We start from the raw sequence: 20,261 nt of genomic DNA, 5'->3' as shown, positions 1-20,261 counted from the left end.
CAAAGGTGGAGCCCATGGTAGCAGTGAGACTGAATTTTATATGTGGGGGGGAGGGAGTGGGAGGATCTTAGGACCAACCCTGGGGTCCTGATCTGACATTTCCCAGATGTTCTCATCCTGGAAGTTGCCCAGTTTACGGTGGGAGGGCCGGGGTGGGGAGGAGAGTGTGGTGAGAGGCTCACACTGTGTTGGTATGACTCTGCCCTCCCATACCCTTCCTGGGAGGACAGGGGCAGTGCCACTCTCCCCACCTCTCCTGCCAGCCCCTCCTGAATCTGTGGCACAGAGATCCAGCCCTGGTCACAGGGTGGCAGCTGGGACCCATCTCTTGGCACAGGTTGCATCATTTTGTGGAAGGCCACTGGCCTTCTGTCGGGAGGTCTGGGTTTTTGTGTGGAGTCTGTCATGATGTTTTGTGTGGCCATGAGCAAGTCACCCTTCCTGTCTGGCCTCTGCCTCTCCATCTGTTCCCTTGGTGTTGGATGTGCTGTGACCTTTTTTGATGCCTTGCTCCTTCTTTGTTCTGTGCCCTTTCTAGATCGAATGCTCCAGCATCTCTGACTACTCAGAGAAGATCATTAAGGCCAACCACTTGGACAACAGTAAGACATACCTCCGAGTATTTTCCCATGGACGGAGGGGGTGAGGGGCTTGTACTTTCTTGTTGGGGTACACAGGGGGAAGAGTATGGAGCCCTAGGGCTTGGGAGGTGGAACGTCTAGCTGAGTTCCCTGGGTGGGACTGTGGCCATGTAGTTCCCCCTACACCATGCCAGCCAAGGGGTACATTTGTGCCCCTCAGCTCTCAGCAAGCCCTGCCTGTGGCTAAAGTTTTAGCTGCTGCAGCCTCTGCTTGGCCCCAGCTGTAGGCAACCTGTTGACTTCTGCAAAATGGCCACATTCCTCCTCTTCCTTTTCCCTTTCCACAGCACCAGCCACCTCTCTGTGCCACCTGCCTGGTGGCATCCTGGCCAACCCTGGGATGTGATCCTCCACTGCCCACAAGCCCTGTCCCTGCTGGGCTGTCCTGGCAAAGAGGCTGCTTTTGGGCATGGGGTCTTCCTCACGCTGGAATCTGGTTACAGGAAGGCGCATCCCTTTCCTGCCTTACCTCATTCCTTTCCCACGGCCGTGACATTGCCCAGTCCCTCCTCTTTGGAGCCAATTTACTCCCTGATCCAGAGAGTTCTTTGTGGCTTGAGTCTGTGTGTAAGACTGGATGCAGCCCCCAGGCTCTGTGCTCAGCACTGGGGAGAATTCAGGGGCATAGGCAAGGGCCCAGTCCCCTGTGGACATTGTGTCCCACTGAGCTGGGCCTGCTGTGGTGAGACCAGGAGTGGGACAGGTGGATAGATTCGGAGAGTGAGATGGAGTGGAGACAGGGCTGGCAGAGACAGTGGACTGAAGCAGCCTGGAGCAGTAGGCCAGGGAGGTGTCAGAGCTTCCCACAGTTTTAAACAGTGGAAAGGAAGGAGCAGGAGGGAAGGAAACTGTCTAGAGGAGTCTAGGGCAGGGGAAAGAGAAGCTGGAACAAGAGGAGAGGACAGGAAGGGAATATGTTGTGCCCCTCTCCAGGGAGCCTGAGCACAGATGTCTCACATGCAGGCCTGCCCGGGGCCAGGCACTGAGGTCAGCACAGCCTTCCCTCCTCGTGCTGTGCAAACTTTAGCTCCATGGATGAGGTCCTTGCCATGCTCCCCGCTGGCCTTTCAGAACTCCCCTGCTCCCCTCTAGGGTGCTTGCTGCCCTGATGTTCTTTGGGCCTGACCTAAGTAACCAGGTCCAGGTGGTGCCTGCCTTCACACACTTCTACAAACCCAGGCCACGTGGCCTCAGCCCTGTACCTGGCCTGTGTGCTGCTTGACACACTTGCTGCCAACCCTTTGAAAAGGCAGGAATGTGACTCTCTTGGCAAACTTCTATGCCTGCCGCCATGAGCCAGGCTCTGGGGATACAGCAGGGAACAAGACAGGTAAAGTCCCTGACCTCATGGAGTCCACATTCTAGCTGGCGGAACAGGGGCTACAGGTAATAAACCAAGAAGTAGATGCTAAAGGAAAATGCCAGATGGTGGTAAGCACTCTGCCATTCCCAAAGGAGGCTGATAAGACAGAGAAGGACCAGGTAGCAACTGTCAGGTCACATGCTCTCTGAGCAGGTCACATTCAAGCTTAAATTCGAATAACATGAAGGAGACAGGCTGACAAAGTTTGGAGGAGAGAATCCCAGACAGGAATCACAGCTGGTGCAGAGGGCTCTGGGCAGGATGAGCTTGGTATGTCCAAGGCCTGTGGCCAGAGTGTCGAGGGCAAAGGGATCAGAGGGCCACAGGGGCTGGATCCCACAAAGTTTATAAACCAGGAAAGCAAGGTTGGATGTTATTCCCGGGGTGCTGACGTCTTCAGGATAAGTTTAAGCAAGGGAGATGCCTTCTCTATGGAGAATGGGTGGGAATGAGTCTCAGCCAGAACTGCCAAGGAGCAACTGTGGGAGGAGAGAAGTGACCACTGTGGGAGAGGCTTGGAGATGGAGGCATGAGGACCTGCTGGTGCATCGGGTATGGGGATGAGAAGAAAACGAGGCGAGCCCTAACTCTTTCTGGCTTGAGTGACTGGATGTTGGTGGCTTGCTGCAGGCCACTCATGGGGGTGGCAGGAGGGAGAAAGAGCAAGAGCTCCCTTCTGATGTGCTAGATCTGTGATGCCCATTGGCTATCCAGGTAAAGGTGTGGAGTCAGATTGGGATGTATAAGTCTAGAGTTCAAGGAGACTCCATTTGTGGGAGTCATCAATATGTAGATGTCAGTTAGAGCTGCAGGGTGAGGTCACTTAGGGGCGGTGTGTAGCTAGAAGAAAGGAATGAGCCAGAGATAGGGCTCTCAAGCATTTCAACACTCAGAGGTCAAGCCCAGGAAAAGGGCCAGTGAGGGGGCCGAGAACACGCCATCAGCAAGGCTCATGGCTGTTTAGGAGCATGATGACCACCAAGCCTGGGAAGGAGGAAGTGGCCAGCTGCAGGGAATGCTATGAGCTCAAGCAAGATAAGAACAGAGAAGTGGCCACCTAGAGGTCATAGGTGTAGGCTCATTGTAGGGGTGGGGACGGAAGTCCAGTTAGAGTAGGTTCAGAAGAGACTGAGGCAAGGACCATAACTCTTCTTGCTGTGATGGGGAGCAGAAAGACAGAACATTAGCAACTGGGGATATGGTATGAAGGTGGGGAGTGGTTAAAGATAGAGGAGAAAAGGTGTGTATGATTCAATGGCACAGTAGGAGAGAAACTGCAGATACAAGAAATGGTAAATTCAGGAGCAAAGACCATGAGATGGTTGACGGGTTCCCTTTGCTTTGCTTTGTGGAGGGGTAGCCCTTGCCCCAGAGTAGGGACAGTTCCACCACAGCAACAAAGGGAAAGGGGGAGTGGGGTCAAGCTGGAGGTGGCTGGTGGTGGGAAGACCCAGGTTTTCTACTTCCATTTGCTCTCTGAAGGTGAGATGGAGGGAGGAGAGCAGGGCTGCTGGGGCAGTGAGGACTGCTGGGAAGCGCCCTGCACCAGTAGACAGATGTGACCATAGACATATGGCAAGTCCAGTCCTGATTGTTCCCTTCCCATGCTCAGTGGCCGGGGTGTGAGTGGAGTGGAAGGTTGGTTGGGTCGGGACTTTGTTGGGAGAACATGACAGGGGGAGGGAGAGCCAGAATTAATGAAAATGATGGTTAGAGAACCTAACCTGGGCAGGGAAGGGTTGATGAAGGGGGGATGGGATGGTGGTGCAAAGGCCAGGAAGTGATGGCAAGCACTGTCTGTGGTGGCCGTAAGCAGAACACCGTCCCCAGGTCCCCGAAAGGAATGCACTTCAGATACCTCCGACCTCTGGCTTGGTTTCCAGCCTCTCTGTGTTCACTCCAGGCGTCAGGGCTCTCCTGTGCCCTCCTCAGAAAAGCTCTTGAGCTGGGCTCCCTGTCTGCCTAGCAAAGATGGATAAACAAGACCAGTGGGTTTTCTCTGCATCCTCATGTTTCATCTGACGTCCTCCCTGGCTCAGATGTGGACACAGGCTAGGAGAGGCGAGTGGCTGAGCTGGGATGGAGTCCTTGGTTTGGCCTCGGTCCCTGTACTCTTTCCTCACTTTTTACTATGGACACAGAGGGCCACTACTGCCTGGCGATCCAGAAAGTAAACGTTTTAGGCAGATGTCTTCTTGGGGATACCGAGTCCCATCCCTGAGTTCTGAGGGGCTTCCAAACAACACGTTGCCCACTTCCCTCCCTCTCTACACCTGAGCAGTACTTCCTGCTCACTGAGGTGCTAGCCAGGCCCCTAACACACACTCTCTCTCTCTCATTGATGACTTATCCCTAATAGCGTCTGGGGCTCTGGATCTACAGGCATTCATAGCAGAGTGTGGGCCAGGCCTGGAGGGGGCCTGGAGTTGTGAGGGAGGAGGTGCCTAATGCCTGCTGAGGAATCCCTGACCTTTAGGCTCCATCAAATTTCCATCCATCTATCCACTCATTCATTCATTTCACTATGGATTCCTATTCTATTTAATAGGTTACACCTGTTACCGCTGTTTACTCTGACACTCAAATTGTGCCTGATTCAGTAGCTGGGAGCCCCTGGCTTCTGTCTCCCTTTGACATACCTCTTTCCTTTTTTATGAGTTTTCTGACTTTCTGGCATAAGACGATCCAGGCTTATCCTGAGCTTTCCATGCCTCTGTTCTGGAATTGGCCACTTATCCCAATTCCATTTAACGGACAATAGCATTTAGAAACTAAGATTGGGACTAGATATGCTCACCTATTTTAGAGTGTCGATGCTCTCAGGCCGTTTCCCTGGAGAAAGCTGGGGAGTATATGTGTCTGCTTGTGTGTATACATTTACATAATCTTTATTTCTGTATCTACATATCATCAAGTAGGAACCCGCATGGCGCCTTCACAGGGTTCCCTCCAGTTCTCTCCTTTCCGTGTTTGTGCCCCTTCCCTCACACTGAGAAGCCAGGCTTCCCTGTACTCTTTCCTCACTTTTTCCATTAGACAGTTGTGTTTACTACTCACCTGTGTATGGTTCCATGCCCCTGTATGAAATCAATCTCCTGTTGTCACCACTGCCTGTCCCTACAAATGCTGGGTCACTCAGTGTTGGGCTCCCTGCTGGGCAGCCTTCACCATCCCCCACCAGGCTGCCCTTCTGGGGCTGCCTCTCCCACTGCCTGGTCTCTGACATGCTGGGCCCGGCCATTCCGGCTCACACTTCAGCACTCTGTGCCGACCCGACCCTCAGCCCTTCCCAGGGCAGCAGGGCTGTCCGGTTTGCTCAGGCATTCACAGCAGAGTGTGGGCCAGGCCTAGAGGGGGCCTGGGGTTATGGGGGAGGAGGTGGCTAACGCCTGCTGAGGAATCCCTGACCCTGGCTCAGCCCTAACTCACAGTTTCAGAATGGAGTCAGCCCATGCCCTGGATTTTGATAGGGCAGGGTTGATTTCGTGCTATTGAGACACGGGCCCCCAAAGGGCCAACCACTGTTCTCCAGAGAATAGCTACCCCTGTGCCCTGTGCCTGTTCCTCCCCCTCCCCACACACACTTTACCAGGGAGGAGGAGCTCCAAGACCAGGGGCTTCCATAAAGCAAACCTGTTTTTATTTCTAACTCCTTGGGGGGTCACAGCAAGTAGGTGGAGCGGGTGAGGCTGCCCAGGGCCCTCCACGGCTGCTCCAGTCGCCTCAGCCCTGGCACGTGTACTCAAAAGAGGACAGCTTGGCTACACAGACGCTTCCATGGAAATGCTTTTGAAATGCTGTAACAGCCAATTGTGTGGGTCTTGGGAGTGTAGGTGTAGCGACATAAATAACAACACGGGCATAAAATACCTGCTTCCCAGAATCAATCCATCTCTCCTCCTCTCCACCTCCACCCGGCCCTGGATGGAGTTATTCACAGGTAGACACACACCCACAAGAAGCATCCACAGCAGACGTGCAGGCTTCACGTGGCTCCTTCCACACGCGTGGCTCACACACACACTTCCATGACTCTTCTTTGACTTAAGCCCTAGCAACTATGATTTCCTCTCCTTAAGACGAGGAAACTAGTGGGCTGCCGAGACGCTTAAAAAGGTAGGTTCATTTGTGAAAGTTGACATAGGAGCTCAGAGATTGATAGAATTTTTATATTTCTAGAAACAAAAATTATAGCCCATTTTCTTCTCAGAAAATTAAAGGAAAAAGTGTACCCTTCCTTGCTCTTCTCCTACTTGTGCATGACCTAAAGCATAAATAGCATGGACAGGACAGCCCTTAGAATTGCCTGACACGAGGCAGTGATAAGGCACACAGGGGCCTCTGCAACTTAAGGGTGGGGAGAACTTGGTCAAATAAGCTCACTGTTCTGAGCTGCTTCTTGCTTCCCTGTAGAGGAGCTTGCAGGATCCCTGAGGGATTAGAGAAAGTGCAGTTCAAGGGCCTGACACAGGGCCTCACATATAGTAGGTGCTCAGTGAGCTGCTATAGGTTGTCTCAGGTGCAATGGTCTATTCCTTAATGATTCCTCCACATCGTGTAGCCTCCCAGTCCTGGCATGCTATGAGGACCCCAGGACAGCCGGGATTGTCAGAAGGCCCTTCTTCCTGCCAAGGTGAACTCTGCTTCCCTCACATTCTCAGTGCTCCCTATAAAGTGAGGGGATTCCTGCTCCCACATCTTGGGTGGCACATGCCCAGTTCTTTACCCCTGGCTCAGAAGGGGTTTGGTTGGCACCTTCTATTCTGTTCATGTTTTAGCATCTCTCTCACCCCCAGAGAACCAGGCTAAGAAATAAACACTGTCAGTCGATGGGAGGGTCCAGATGCTGCACTTCTGACAAGGCAGCTTGTGGAAAACGCCGTGTCACATGATCTGAGCTGGAGATCGGCTACAATCTGCCATCTAGCCCTGGACGGCCGCCAGGCTATACCTCCTAACCTGCATCTGAACTGAGAGTCCTATTTTCTATTTGCATTCCACATCATCGTGTGGATTCGGTCCTTCATTACAAACGACTAAGACTTCCTAGCTCATTGCTCTCCAGGGGTCATTGTTCCTGGCCTTGTGTTACCTACGCAGGTGCCCTGTAGTGAGTGTGGGCGTCCAGTAGGTTGGTCTACATTCAGTTCTTAATCAGCTCCCTGGAATATGCCCACGTGGTTGGTCATGAATCCACCTTTTGTCCTCCCTGTAAGGATGCTACGGAGGTGGGGCCGTGCCGAAGTCCCCACGGGCTGCATGGCACACGCTAGCTCTGCGGGCACACTTTCTGGTTCATGCCCACCTCTGCCAGATTATGCTTGTGATCTTGGATGGCTTACTTGATGTGCCTCAGTTTCCTCATCTGTGAAATGGAAATAATATTGGTTCACATTCATAGGGCTACTGTGAGGATTGCAGCATGTAGACGTGAGGCATGCTGGAGCCGGCTCCTTCTGGGATGCTGAGAGCTGATTGCAAAATTTTCAGTAAACATGTGGAACAGATGCAGCCACTTTGGTGGCTTGAAATTGACCATAGCGGAAATCAGCAAAGACTACTGGCCAGGACGTCTATCCCTGGGAGAGTTTGTTGTTAAGTGTCTGAAGCACACCTCTTATAAAACACAGTAGTATCCAGCATGCGATGAGCAGCCTGTAAGTGTTAGCAATTGTTATTATTATTATTTCATTTATTAACTTGACTAACGACCGTGTCAAAAGAAGAAATGAGACTAATCATACATAATTGCTTTTAATGAGCCTGTACTAGTGACTCCTGGCAATTGCCACTTCCTTTCCTAACTGCTCGTGAAATGACCCATTAATAATCTCAGAAGTGAGTTTCATTTATCCATTCCTTCAAGCACTATTGTACCACATCCAGGCCCTGTGCCGGGTATGGGGGCATCAGTGGTGGGGCTGACACAGACAAAATCTTTGCTCTCATAAAGCTTACAGTCTCACGGGGAAGACACGTGAAGGAAAAGGAACAAAGAGAATCATAAGATAATGACAAGTAGTGAGAGTGGAGTTGTTGAGAAGGCTGGGGCTCGCCTTTCAATGGCATGGTCACAGGTGTGTGGGAGCTCCCTATCCCTCCTGAGCCAATTCTGCACCTGCTGTCTTCTTAACCCCACCTGGAGTGACATTGTGTGTGTCAACAGCTTGACGTTGGCCGTGGTGGAAGTATTTACATTACAGACATCAGCAAACGTGACAGATCAGAGTTGTCTTTCTGGAGCTGGTTGTTAAACATTTACCAGCACAACAGTGGTGCTGTAAGTGAGAGGACGCTTTTCTGAGGAGAGGGCATTGACGCTGAGACTTAGAAAATTAAGAGCTAACCATGCTGAGAGTGGGGAAGGGTATTTCACCTGCCTGCACGAATCCCCGGAGGTGGGAGACCCTGTCTGCCCCGTGTAAGCTTCTGACACAGGCGGTGAGTGAGAATGAAACCTGGAAGGGTCTGAATAGCAGTGCCCAGGGAAGCTTTGCCTTTTACATTCCCACCGATCTCGCCCACTCTACCTGGTACCACTCCCTTCTTCATCACCCCGGCCCCTCGGCTAAGCCTGTAAAATCACCTGCCTGTGTGCATGATGTCAGGTATCTGCCAGGCTGGACCATGCAGAGGGTTCTAAGTGGTGGGTGATGATTTGGGGTGGAGGGAGAGTCTTGGTAGGGGTCTGATTAACTGAGCCTTATTCCCATCAGTGCCTCAGGGAAGAGAGAGGCCATGGAAGGTCACTGGCAAAGCTGGTGGGGCTTTACAGCTCCAGCTAAGCAGAAGGGGCTCTGAGCCATCAAGGGAGCCAGAGCAGATGAAGGCATGAAGCCAGGAAGATTATGTGCTGAGGACCAGGCAGACCTTGAAGCACTCTGTGCATAGGGGGATTTGGGCAAGGAGAGGGGTACAATGCTGTGGGACCTACTATATTGAGGATCCCTGGCATGCAGGGCTCCCCTGGGTGCATACTCCCAATCCCACCTGATACTGAAGGTAGAGATATTGATACTAATGTTCTCTTTCTCCCATCACCACTGGTTTCCAGATGGGCTGATTCTGATCTTGTGAAAGAGGTCTATCCACGTATCTGGGTCCTAAAAAAGACAAGGCAGGGGCTGACGTCGGGAACGATCCATAGGTCCTGGTCCCACCCTGGCTGCTCTTGATCGTTCCGTCTCTCCACTTCCTACCAACCAACATCCTTCAGAGGAAGGATGCTTGAGTCTTTGCCTTCTCTGGTTTCTTTTCTCTCGACATCCCATGTGGTTGCTTGCTGTGCACAATCCCAGGTGGCAGGGAGGTTGGACGTTATGATATCTGTTCACTGGTAGAGGAAAGGAACCTCAGGAAGCCTGAGGGACTGGAGCAAGGTTACCCAACAGGCCTGGGTTTGGGCTCCGTGATTGACTTCTCTAAGTCCAGTTCTCTCACCAGGCAACATGAATAATCCACCAATCACACCTGACCCAAAGAGGATTATTGCCATCTATGTAAAATCACCCTGCAAGTTCTTATTCAAAGGCTAGTAATTTTTTACTACCATAATTAGGACTAGTTGGAAGATCTTTTGTCTCTTAACCTAACGCTCTTTTCTTCAAAATTGCTTATTCATCCATCCATTCATTCACTGATGACTTTTGTGAGGAGTCAGGTGCTCTGCTAGATCCTGGCGATAGGAAACTAAAATGGACAACCAAGAGGAGGAATTCATAGGCTGGAGGTGAATCAAGTCCTCGGAAGGTGTGTGGCAGCTGGTGTGGGTGTCACCAAAACAAGTGTGTGAGCAAAGCGCCAAGGGGGTAGAGAGAGGCAAGGGAGGGGCTTGGCTGTGGAGCGGGTGGCACTGGGGGCTTCACTGTGTCATAAGGTGCTCCTGTCCCCATACTATGACCCTCATGCCCATTCTTCTGTGGGACAGGGTCTGCTCTTGGTAGCAGTGAGGACTCTAGGATGGAGAAGTCACTAACTTCAGAACCCATGGGGTCAGCTGATTCTGATGGATATGCTAGAGCAGCGGTTCTCAACCTGTGGGTCGTGACACACAGGAACTGTATTAAAGGGCCACGGCATTAGGAAGGTTGAGAACCACTGTGCTAGAGGCTCAAATGAGGTTGCACCAGCCTGATTTGTTAAAAAATTAAAAAGCCAACTAAATGATTGTTAAACAGATGACCAATTTCTGTAATATCCACTTAAAACTCAAACCAAAATAAAGGAAAAAAACTGCATTAAAAACAATTTAAAAAACTCAGGATGTCTCATTTGCCAACTTGAAAGCTACAGGGGAAATTTTCCCAATGCCGAGTTTATTGCTCCCTGTGGTGTATTTAGTTATGATTAATCATTCTAAAATGTACGAGCCATGGTCCTGTCATCATTAGTTGAACAAACTTTCCATCATCCTTACAGAATAAAAACAGTTTCAGATAGTGACCTCCGTGCAACCTTGAGTGGATGCAGTGTTAGTGATTCGGCGTCCAGATGGGACATGGACTTGTGCAGTCTGTAGCTCCCCAGAGCCTTAGCATCCACGCCTCTCCCTCTTGCAAACCTCAACATGGATGTGATGGGAGGACCCCAGCGCCGCATGCCCACACAGCTCCTTGAGCCAGGCTAACAGCGAATGTCACCAGCAGCCCCTAATGAATTGGCATAACCTCTGGCATAACAGGTAGTATTTTTTGCAGACTGGAATACTGAATCTGTAGTGGTGGTGACTACAGATCACAGGAAATCTATCTTAGTTGATTGAACTGAACAATTGTATTTGGGGGCCCACAGGAGAAAAGTGCCCTCTTAAAACAAAACAAAACAAACAGCAGCAACAAAAACAAAAACGGGCTCCAGGAATTGTTGTCAATTAGGGTCAAAATGGACATTGCTGCAGCACTTCTTTATTGGGGTCAGCAGCCCCTGCCAATAACCCCCACAGAATGCTTAACACATAGCAAGTGCCCAGGAGATATTTGAAGAATCAGAGTATTTTGGCATTTGGGTGCTGCAAGATTTCAGATTCAACTCCCTCTTAAAAAAAAAAAAAAAATAAGGAAGCTTAAGTCTCAAAGGAGAGAAGCTATTTGATCAAGGTTAGTTTGTCAGCTGGAACAAGAGCATAAGTTGCCTGAGGAACTGAAGTTGTGCAGGTTGGGCACTGCACAAAAAGTACCTGGCAAGAGGATGAACGGGGTCTGAAATCCAGTCCACCACTGGACTGAAGGGAAGGGGGTCTTTTTACTTTCACAAAGGGCCCATCTATTCACCAAGCCAAGTGTGAGGCTACATCTGCTCTGAGATATGTTTGCACTTGAATAGACGTAGAAGGGTGATGTTAAGCGAACAGAAGTCCAGACTGTCAAGCATTTTATGGGCTTAACTGATTCCTTCTGCCTTTTTGCAAGCAGAAACTGTGTGCTATCTGCTGTTCTGTATCTCACTATGTGTATGTATGCATGTATGTATGTATGTATCTATCTATCTATCATAATCCATATTGGCTGGGATACAGCAGCCTATAGAGAAGCTGGCTGACACAGAGGCAGTCACTCACTCTGGGAGGTACCTGACGAAAACACAACAAAAGCAGACAAACACTTCAAATCTATTTGTTTCCTGCAGCTCCTAATGGAGTCGTGTCCATGAAATCATCATGGGTGGAGACTTGTGCTAAACACCCACGGTGGAGGTGGTGGGGCCCAGAGGCAGAAAAGGGCTGCAGCAAGGCCACGTGTTCCATATAACACACAGAGAGGAACTGACCCATAGCTGCACGGACACATGCAGACCTAGGGAAGAGCCTTCGAGAAATGAGCAAAGAAAAAAGAAAGCGAGGCCATTAAAAATGTTTTTAAAAAGTTTACAAAAATAGGGCGGCCCCTGTGTCTCAAGGAGTAGGGCGCTGGCCCCATATACTGGGGGTGGCGGGTTCAAGCTCAGCCGGGCCAAAACTGTAAAAAAAGGAGTTTATAAAAATAAGACAAGTCAGGCTTTGCATGCAAATGATCAGGCAGGTAGGTCAGGAGCATATTTGTCAGTTCTTTTTTAGAATAAGAAATAAATCAGGCTCTAGATTTGCATTTTCAAAAATCCTTTCTTTTGTCCTCTTATGAGTTCTCTTGGTGTACCCTGGGCCCTGGGCCCTGAGGAATAGAGCTTTAATACCTACTACCCTCAGCCCCTCCAAACCTTTTGAGGAGAAGATGAGCTCCTGCTGCTTTTACTTTGGGGGGATAGGAATTCAGTGAACGGTAACCAGGAGGGCTACCCAAGCCTGGGTCTCACTCCAGAGAGATCGGGGTCAATACATATATACAAAGTGTCTGACTCCCTGTAAAGGAGGCTCTATCTGATTAAACCTTGATTAAATACCAGATGGTGGAGAGTCAGCCGTCATGAGAAGCCACTAATGGGCACCCCATCACCTGCATTATCCAGTGTGCAGCAACTAAATAAAGCCAGTGAACAGCTTGCCCTTTGCCGTCCAGGAGTCTCCAGTCTAAATTAATTTTCATGAAACTCAGATTCAAGACAGATGAGGAGTTTTTTGTTTTGTTTGTTTTTTTACTCCCAAGTATAGGCCATTGTTCAATTTCCCAGCAAAGGTCAGGCACTGTGTGAATTTTCAGAGGATGTTACAGAATGAGAGTTTCAGAGCATGAATATATGTAACCTTTCCAAAAAAATGTTCAGAAGGAACCAGCCGACCAATATATCACCCTGTCAGTTTAACAGCAGTGTCTAAGATAGCTTTTGTTCTGATCTTACAGCAAACGAATGCAGAGAAAGATTCCAAAATTATGTGTACAACTATGTTAATTGGTCAAAAATTCATCTAAGAAGTTCCTCCTGCCCTGGGGCACCTGAAGTTCTTGGAAGTGACCTGTGAGCAGGGCCAGCTGGCCCAGGGGTTTTTTCCCAGCCCTATCCCCTTCTCCTCTCAATCTCCTGGTCAACAAGGAGGAATATGTCAATATCAGACAATCTCTCCCTTCTGCTAAGCCTCAGCTATGGGCCTGGCACGTCACAACTATTATTTCATTTAACCATTACAACCATCCTCTAAATCAGGGCTTTTCAGCTTTTTAAATCTCAGGGCACACTTGAACCTATAGTTAAACTTCCATGGCACACTTAAATTACGTTGATTAAAAGAAAAGAGTAAAAAAATATATATATACTTATTGTACTTTGAACTCCTTTTGAAAATAATTTAATTAATGATCTTTAAAAATTTTCATGGCACACCCAAGATCCTCCCACTGCACACCAGTTGATAATCACTGGTTTAAGTAGGTGCTTTCCATGGTTGTTCTCTGGAGAATTAGAGTTTCGTTAGATCACATAACTTGTGTAAAGTCATATAGCTAACAATTAGAAGATTCAGAACTTAAACCCAGGTTTCTCTGACTGTAGAACCCATGCTCTTGTCAAAACACCAATTCGCCTCCTTCACAGACATGAGAAGGGCACCCACTGGGTGCTGAGCCCTGGCTGAGCACAGATGTAAGAGCAACCGAGGAGGCATCTCTGCTTTCTCTGGGTTTGAAGCATCATGGTAACCTAACATAGGGTGAGGAACCATGATGGGAGTGTTAGACTCATATCAGATCACATCTGGGATTTGTTTCCACGGCTGCTATTTACCCTCTTTACACCTCAGTTTCCTTAGCTGCAAATGAAAATAATAATACGGTTCACCTTTGAACATTGTGGAGGTTATGGGCACTGACTGCAGTTGAAAATCCATGCAGAACTTTTGACTTTTCTAAAACTTAGCTACCCGTAGCCTACTGTCAACTGGAAACCATACCAATAACAAACAGTCAATTAACACATATTTTGTATGCTATATACAATTACATACTATATTTTTACAGTAGAGGAAAGAAAATATTATTAAGAAAATCCTAAGGAAGAGAAAATATATTTACTCTTTTTTAAGTGGAAGTGGATTATTATAAAAGTCTTTGTCCTCGTTGTCTTCAAATTGAGTAGGGCAAGGAGAAGGAGGAGGATGAGGAGGGGTTGGGCTGCTGTCTCAGGGTGGTAAAGGCAGGGGGGCGGGGAGGAAGGAGAGGCAGGAACACTAGGTGTAACTTTTACTGAAAAAAAAATCCTTATATAAGTGGACCCAGGCAGTTCAAACTCGTGTTGTTGAAGGGTCAGCAGTAAGGGGCTTACTTTGCATGGTGCTCTGCATGTGACGGGCTCAGCACAGTGCCAGGCACATCGTAACGGCTCAATAAGTTTTAGAGGGAAAACACACAAGCGGGTTTCAACCATCTCCATATGCATTAGCTTGGTGAAGAGTAAGCTATGCCACATCCTAAAAGTAGAATTGGAACAGAGCTGAAACCTAGAGATGGCCCTGACATGGGGTGCGCGTGGTTCCCGGGTGGGGTCCCTGCAAAGCATGGCCTTGGGGTTCTTGTTTTCCAGTCATCACCATATTTAAGGGTAAAGTGGAAGAGGTGGAGCTGCCTGTGGAGAAGGTAGACATCATCATCAGCGAGTGGATGGGCTACTGTCTGTTCTATGAGTCGATGCTCAACACAGTGATCTTTGCCAGGGACAAGTGGCTGGTAAGTGTCCTGCGTGCCGTGCTCGCGTTGGTCTGCTGGCTGTCTTGCTGCTCCACTCATGGCCTACAGACTGGGAAGAGTAGGAGGACTTCTGAGAGGACCTGGGCTAGGAGGTCACCCTTCCAGGTCCCTCTCTTTAAAGCAGATCTGCTCCAGGGGATAGAATGACCACTGGTGGGCCCAGCATGTCTAATGTTGGAACGTGCTTCTGCAGATCTAGCCTCAGCGTCTTCTGTGATAGTTGATATCCATTCTCCCTTGTCAACATAAAAGTCCATTCAGGTCAACAAGTCCTTAGGAGCCGTCTATGCTACTCACCTTGGCTTCTCCAGGCTAAGAGAACCTAATATCTTTCTCTGCTCCTCATTGGATTTAACATCACACCGATTCGTTCTTTTATTGACTCCATCCACCTAGTTCCCTAAAATTCTCCTGCTCCGAAATAAAAACTGAGCAGTGCCATCCTAGCCCTAAGGTGAGAGTCCACTGGTGAGAAATGCTGGCAAGGGGGTGCTTGTCTGGTGACTCTATGTGCAGTTCAAAATGTGATGTCTTTGTCAGGTGAATAGATTACGAGACCCATTTCCCCACAATTCATCAACAGAAACCTGGAGGGCTTATGTTTCCAGACCGGGCAGCTTTGTACGTGGTAGCCATTGAAGACAGACAGTACAAGGACTTCAAAATCCACTGTAAGTCCCCTTTTGATTCTCCCAAGGGCTTCTAGTGCACATTCAAGGTGGGAGGCACTTAGATGGGACCGAGACAAGCAGGCAGACAGTCATGAACATAGGTGCTGTCCCTGTGGAGGAGTTTATCTGTGACCCTTCCTGAATTCTGCTCTCTAAATGTCCCCCTCTACTCCCAAGGGTGGGAGGTCTACAGAAAGAAAATAAGGAAAATGGTTTGTATGAGATAAATGTCCTGGGGTGAGGGAATGAACGCAATGCGAATAAAAAATGGATGGAAGCAGCAGAAGCTGAGGTTTTGCAGAGAAAAGCAGGACAAGTGGCTAGAAACCTGTCAAGTTTCAGCCATTCCAGAAGTTCACTAGAGGGGTCAGAGGAGGCATGTCACTAGCCAGGCTAATCGTTTTGAGTCTTGCCTTCAGGCCACTCAAATGGATCAAAATAATATTGATTGTCTTTCACATTAGGTAAAATATGATATTTTCAGAGGTTCTTTTGGGGGAACGGATAGCAGTGGGGATTGGAGGAGTGGAAACTTTGCTTTGAACAGTCAAACACATGGTCCTCACATGTGTGTGTATGTGTGTGTGTGTGTGTGTGTGTGTGTGAGACACAGGGGCTCAGAGTTAATGTGTATTTGTTCATAATGCCTATTGGTTCCCTTAGGAAAAATACAGCTGAGGAGAGGCCAATGTTTTGCCTGGTCTGAAAAGGGCTGTTTTATTCTATTTCACTTAAAGTGTAGCGTGTCTCTGTGACATGTATAATGAGACTATACCAAATGTGTTTTCATAAGGTTGGACGTGGCTATGTCTCCTCAATCAGAACCGAATATGCATAAGAGAAAAGAGCCCCTGAAATCAGCAAGCATGCAAACAATCGAGACAAAAACCAGAGGCAGGAGCTCCAAACTGGCTCAAAGACTCAGCAAATCCGGGGGTCCTGTCCCAATAGGGGTTGTCAGTTCTTACTTGTCCAGATGACCATGGAGGTGTTCGCAGGTGGAATTGGTGAATACATACCTCCTGTCCTGAAGGGCTAAGACTCCATCCTCATTCCACAATTGTTCCACTGATGGAACACTGAGTGGCCCTGATGATAGATCCCTGGACTGACTTAGCTTGGCATGTGTGTATTTGTGTGTGTGTGTTCACCTTTCTGGGAACGTAAGAGTGTGAAGTTCAGAGCTAGGTTCAGAAGAAAACAGAACTGGGACAGTTGTTTGAGGCTCTGTGGCCTGGAAACCCCCTCTCTGAATGCTGTCTGCCTCCAGCCAGTCTGGTGTGATTTCTACGCCTTGATTCCTAGCGGGGAGGAGGCAAAATTCCAAATGAGAGTCGTGAGAGGTAGAGTGGCCTAAATGAAATGCTTAGCAGTCTTCCAGCCCTGGGTTTAAATCCTAGCCCTGCTGTTTCCTAACTGGGTAACCTATCTAACACCTTTGAGCCTCAGTTAAGGGATCATCTCCTCAATCCCACAGGCTTGTTGTGAGGATTAAGTGAGATGACGTCTGTTAAAGAATTTAGCAGTCTGGGTGTTCCAGTGGGACTAGATGGGGTCTGGTCTCTCATGTGTGACTAAGCACCTTTGTGCCTGTGAGTCTGGGGAGGGATTGAGACTGCCAAGCTCCTGGTCACCCCGAATCTAGGACAGAAGTACTCACAGAAGATTACAGACACCACCCAACAGCATGTGGCGCATTGATCAAACGCATGTGTAAATAGGACACGCTTTGCCCTGGAGCTGCAGTTTGGAGTTGTGGCCATGCAATTGTAATAAATAATGTATCGAGGAGAACTTTCAGGTACATTCTTCATGCTCACATCCGCTTGTATATTTACTGAGCTCCAGCCCGAGGCACAGCTCTTTAGAAACTTCCTCATGGTTTCCAGAGCAAACATACCTTGTTCCTGGGAACTTCTGGAGTTATGCCCGTAGCATTGAGCCAGCCTGCGACCAGCACAGCAAGGGGTGTGGTGGTCTTTGCTGCCACTCAGCCACTAACCCAGAACTGGAGATCCTGTCATTTATTCTTGTGATTCTCGCTGCAGTTTCACAGCTTTTGGTAAAGAAAAGAATTTGAAGTCAGCCCCATTTGTTCTTGCATCGTGTGCTGGCTCTGCCGTCTCCGTCCAAAACTGATCTGAAAAAACCTCAAAGAAAGAAACAAAAATGAAGCAAATGCTTAAAATTAAAAAGTATACACCGTCAGATTCTCTATTTATTTATTTACTTTTAGGAAAGGAAACAAACCCATTTAGAAATACATTTCAAATATTGATGCTCTGCCTTTTGGCTAAGATCAAGTGACATCCATTTCAACAGAGATTTTCCTTACTGTGAGTTTTAAATCAAAAGTAAAGCACAAAGGTTGCTGGTTGCTACGGGAACAGTTGTAAGCAAATTTTTATTGGCTTAGGAACAAGCTAAGAAGAACAAATCTTCAAGTGGGGCAGGAGAGTGAGACACGCAAGCTCTTTCAGAAAGTAAATTGTTAGGGAAAAGCTTCCTGTCCTCGCCTCTCTTTTTCCTGCCTTTCTTGACACCCCCTTTTCTTTCTCAATCACTTTCAACATGAGACTATGAGAACACGTGCAATGCAGAACCTGCCTTCCATTTGTCCCCCAACTAATGGAGACCACATAGAAAGAGAGAGAAATGGATGGCATAGACAAGGCTCACAATGCCTATTTTTGTTGAATGAAGGAATAAAAGTAAACCAGCAGAGGAAGGTACAGGTGTGGTGCTTATCTCTGAGAGGGGAGCAACCATTTCTACAAATTTTCTAGTATTCAGGAGTTTTCCAGAATTTCAGACACGAGGTGGGTATTCTATTCAATTTCATGCACAATACATGAATCTACAACCTGCTACCCTTGAGAGTCCGTGGGATGGGTGCCAGCTTTCCAGCTGCTGAGAAGAGACAAAGAGGGACCTCCTGCCGGGGCAGCTGTGCCCATAGCCGGACAGGCCGCCTTGGAAGGCTCAGGTGCTGTCCATGGGCTTCTCCTTTGCCTGCAACATCTAGAGTCTACCTCTGCTCTAGCTCATTTTATCCAAGGGGTCAACCTTGCTCTCCAGAGCCTGAAATGTACAAAGCTATTGTAAACACCTGCCCTGGTGCACAGAGAAGAAACTGTAAGTGGCGTCTGGTGGTACTTCCTATTTTCCTGCGACCACCTTCTAAGGCAGTCCCATTAACCCTAGCAGAGAGACTCATATCTTTGAGGCGAGTGTGGCAAGGGAGGTCTTGGCTACAGCTCTGTCCAAATAAAATGTCAAATTTGTTCCCCAGTATTTAATATTTCTTTTTCCTCAAGCTATTTTTTTCCCAGATTTTTTTCTTTATTTTAATTTTCAGCAGTTCAACTCTTACACAACTAGGTGTATTTTTCTTTTTGCTTATCCTACTTGGAGTTACATAGAATTATTGAATCTGTGAGTTAATTATTTCATTAGTTTAGGAAAAAATTTCAGCCAGTATCTCTATGAATATTTTTCTCTGCTTGATCTTCTTTCTCCTTTTCCTTTGAGGACTCCCTTTGCACATTTCTTGGATATTGCCCCATGAATCTTGAATATTCTTTTTTTCCATGGTTTTTTTTTTTCCTCTGTGTTTAAGTTTGGATCATTTTTACTGATCTGTTTTCAAGTCTATGGATTACTTTCTCTGAAAATCTATTTGAAAATCCTCCTTTTTTCATGTTGTGATTTTGATTTCGAGCATTTCTATTGCCTTTTAAGAAACAGTTTCTATCTCACTAATGAAACTCTCCATCATTCACGCATGGATGGTCCACCTTTTCACTAGATTCCTTAACGTATTTATTATAGTTAGTTTAAAGTTTCTGGTGGATAATTCCAACATCTGGGCTATTCCATCTCTGCATCTGGTTTTATGACTTTTTCTTTCAATGAAGAGGTGATACTTTCCATATATGTGTCGTGTAATTTTTCATTATTGATGGACATGGTGAGCAAAAAAACAGTAGAGGCAGGTGAATATTTCTGCCCAGAAAAGAGCCTTTTCCAGTCTATTAGAATGGGGGTTTGAGTCAATCTAGTTCATACTTTTAATAGCTTTGGACTTTGTTCTTGCTTTAGTTGAATTCATTGCACCATAGTGCAATGTTTTTTTTTTTAATTCAGAAGTGTTTTTTAATCTATAAACAAAATATTTTATTTTTGAGGTTATTTTTTTAAGCCCTAGATAATTTTATCTTATTCTGATGTTATTTTTTGAATCCTTAGATAATTAGTAATATTTCTTGACAGCCAATAGTCTTTAACGTCATATTTACTTATTTAATAGATAATACATGATTGCAACAAAAAAATGATGTGTTTAGTTTGTATCCTCTCTCATTTTTGCTCCACTTCTGGTAAAAGGGTCTAGTGGGAAATGAATGGTCAGCAGAAAGGAGAAAAAAGTCTAATTAATACCTTGAATGATTTGTCCTCTGAATAACTGAAGGTGGAACAGTCTAGTTGAGGAGATAAGACCTGACTTAAGTCCTATGAAGGTAACTAAAACACCAAGCATTGCAAAACTACACAGGCATTAAATATTTGGAAATAAATTCCAATTTAAAAAAGCATCAATGGCCAGTGCAGGTGGCTTATGCCTATAGTCCTAGTACTTTGGGAGGCCAAGGTGGGAGGATTGCTTGAGCTCAGAGTTTAAGACCAGCCTGAGCAAGAGAGGGATCCTGTCTCTGCTAAAAATAGAAAAATTAGCTGAGTGTGGTGGTGTGCACCTATAGTCCCAGCTACTCAGGAGGCCAAAGCAGGAGGATCACTGAGTCTAGGAGTTTGAGGTTGTTGTGAGGTATGATGATGATTTCCAATCTCTGAATGAAATTGCCATACTATATAGATTTGTGAAAATCCAGCTTCCCAGTCTCGGCGCCTGTGGCTCAAGCGGCTAAGGCACCAGCCACGTACACCTAAGGTGGCGGGTTCGAATCCCCAGCCCGGGCCC

At 47.5% G+C, this 20,261-nt stretch overlaps 1 protein-coding gene across 2 annotated transcripts in view; it reads left to right on the top strand.

Moving 5' to 3' along the window:
* PRMT8 (protein arginine methyltransferase 8) overlaps positions 1 to 20,261 on the top strand; it is a 197,804-nt gene that overhangs the window by 160,071 nt on the left and 17,472 nt on the right. For both annotated transcript variants that reach the window (XM_012809318.1, XM_003796431.3), the window contains exons 4-6: positions 539 to 602; positions 14,449 to 14,591; positions 15,196 to 15,283. In XM_012809318.1, the coding sequence (XP_012664772.1) occupies positions 539 to 602; positions 14,449 to 14,591; positions 15,196 to 15,283 (295 nt within the window). The remainder of the gene's footprint in view (positions 1 to 538; positions 603 to 14,448; positions 14,592 to 15,195; positions 15,284 to 20,261) is intronic.

The sequence above is a fragment of the Otolemur garnettii genome, unplaced genomic scaffold (genome assembly GCF_000181295.1).
Source record: "Otolemur garnettii isolate 467f Iridium unplaced genomic scaffold, OtoGar3 scaffold00104, whole genome shotgun sequence".
Classification (NCBI taxonomy): domain Eukaryota; kingdom Metazoa; phylum Chordata; class Mammalia; order Primates; family Galagidae; genus Otolemur; species Otolemur garnettii.
Note: the sequence above shows the minus strand (reverse complement) of the source record. Positions and strands in the feature narration are given on the sequence as shown.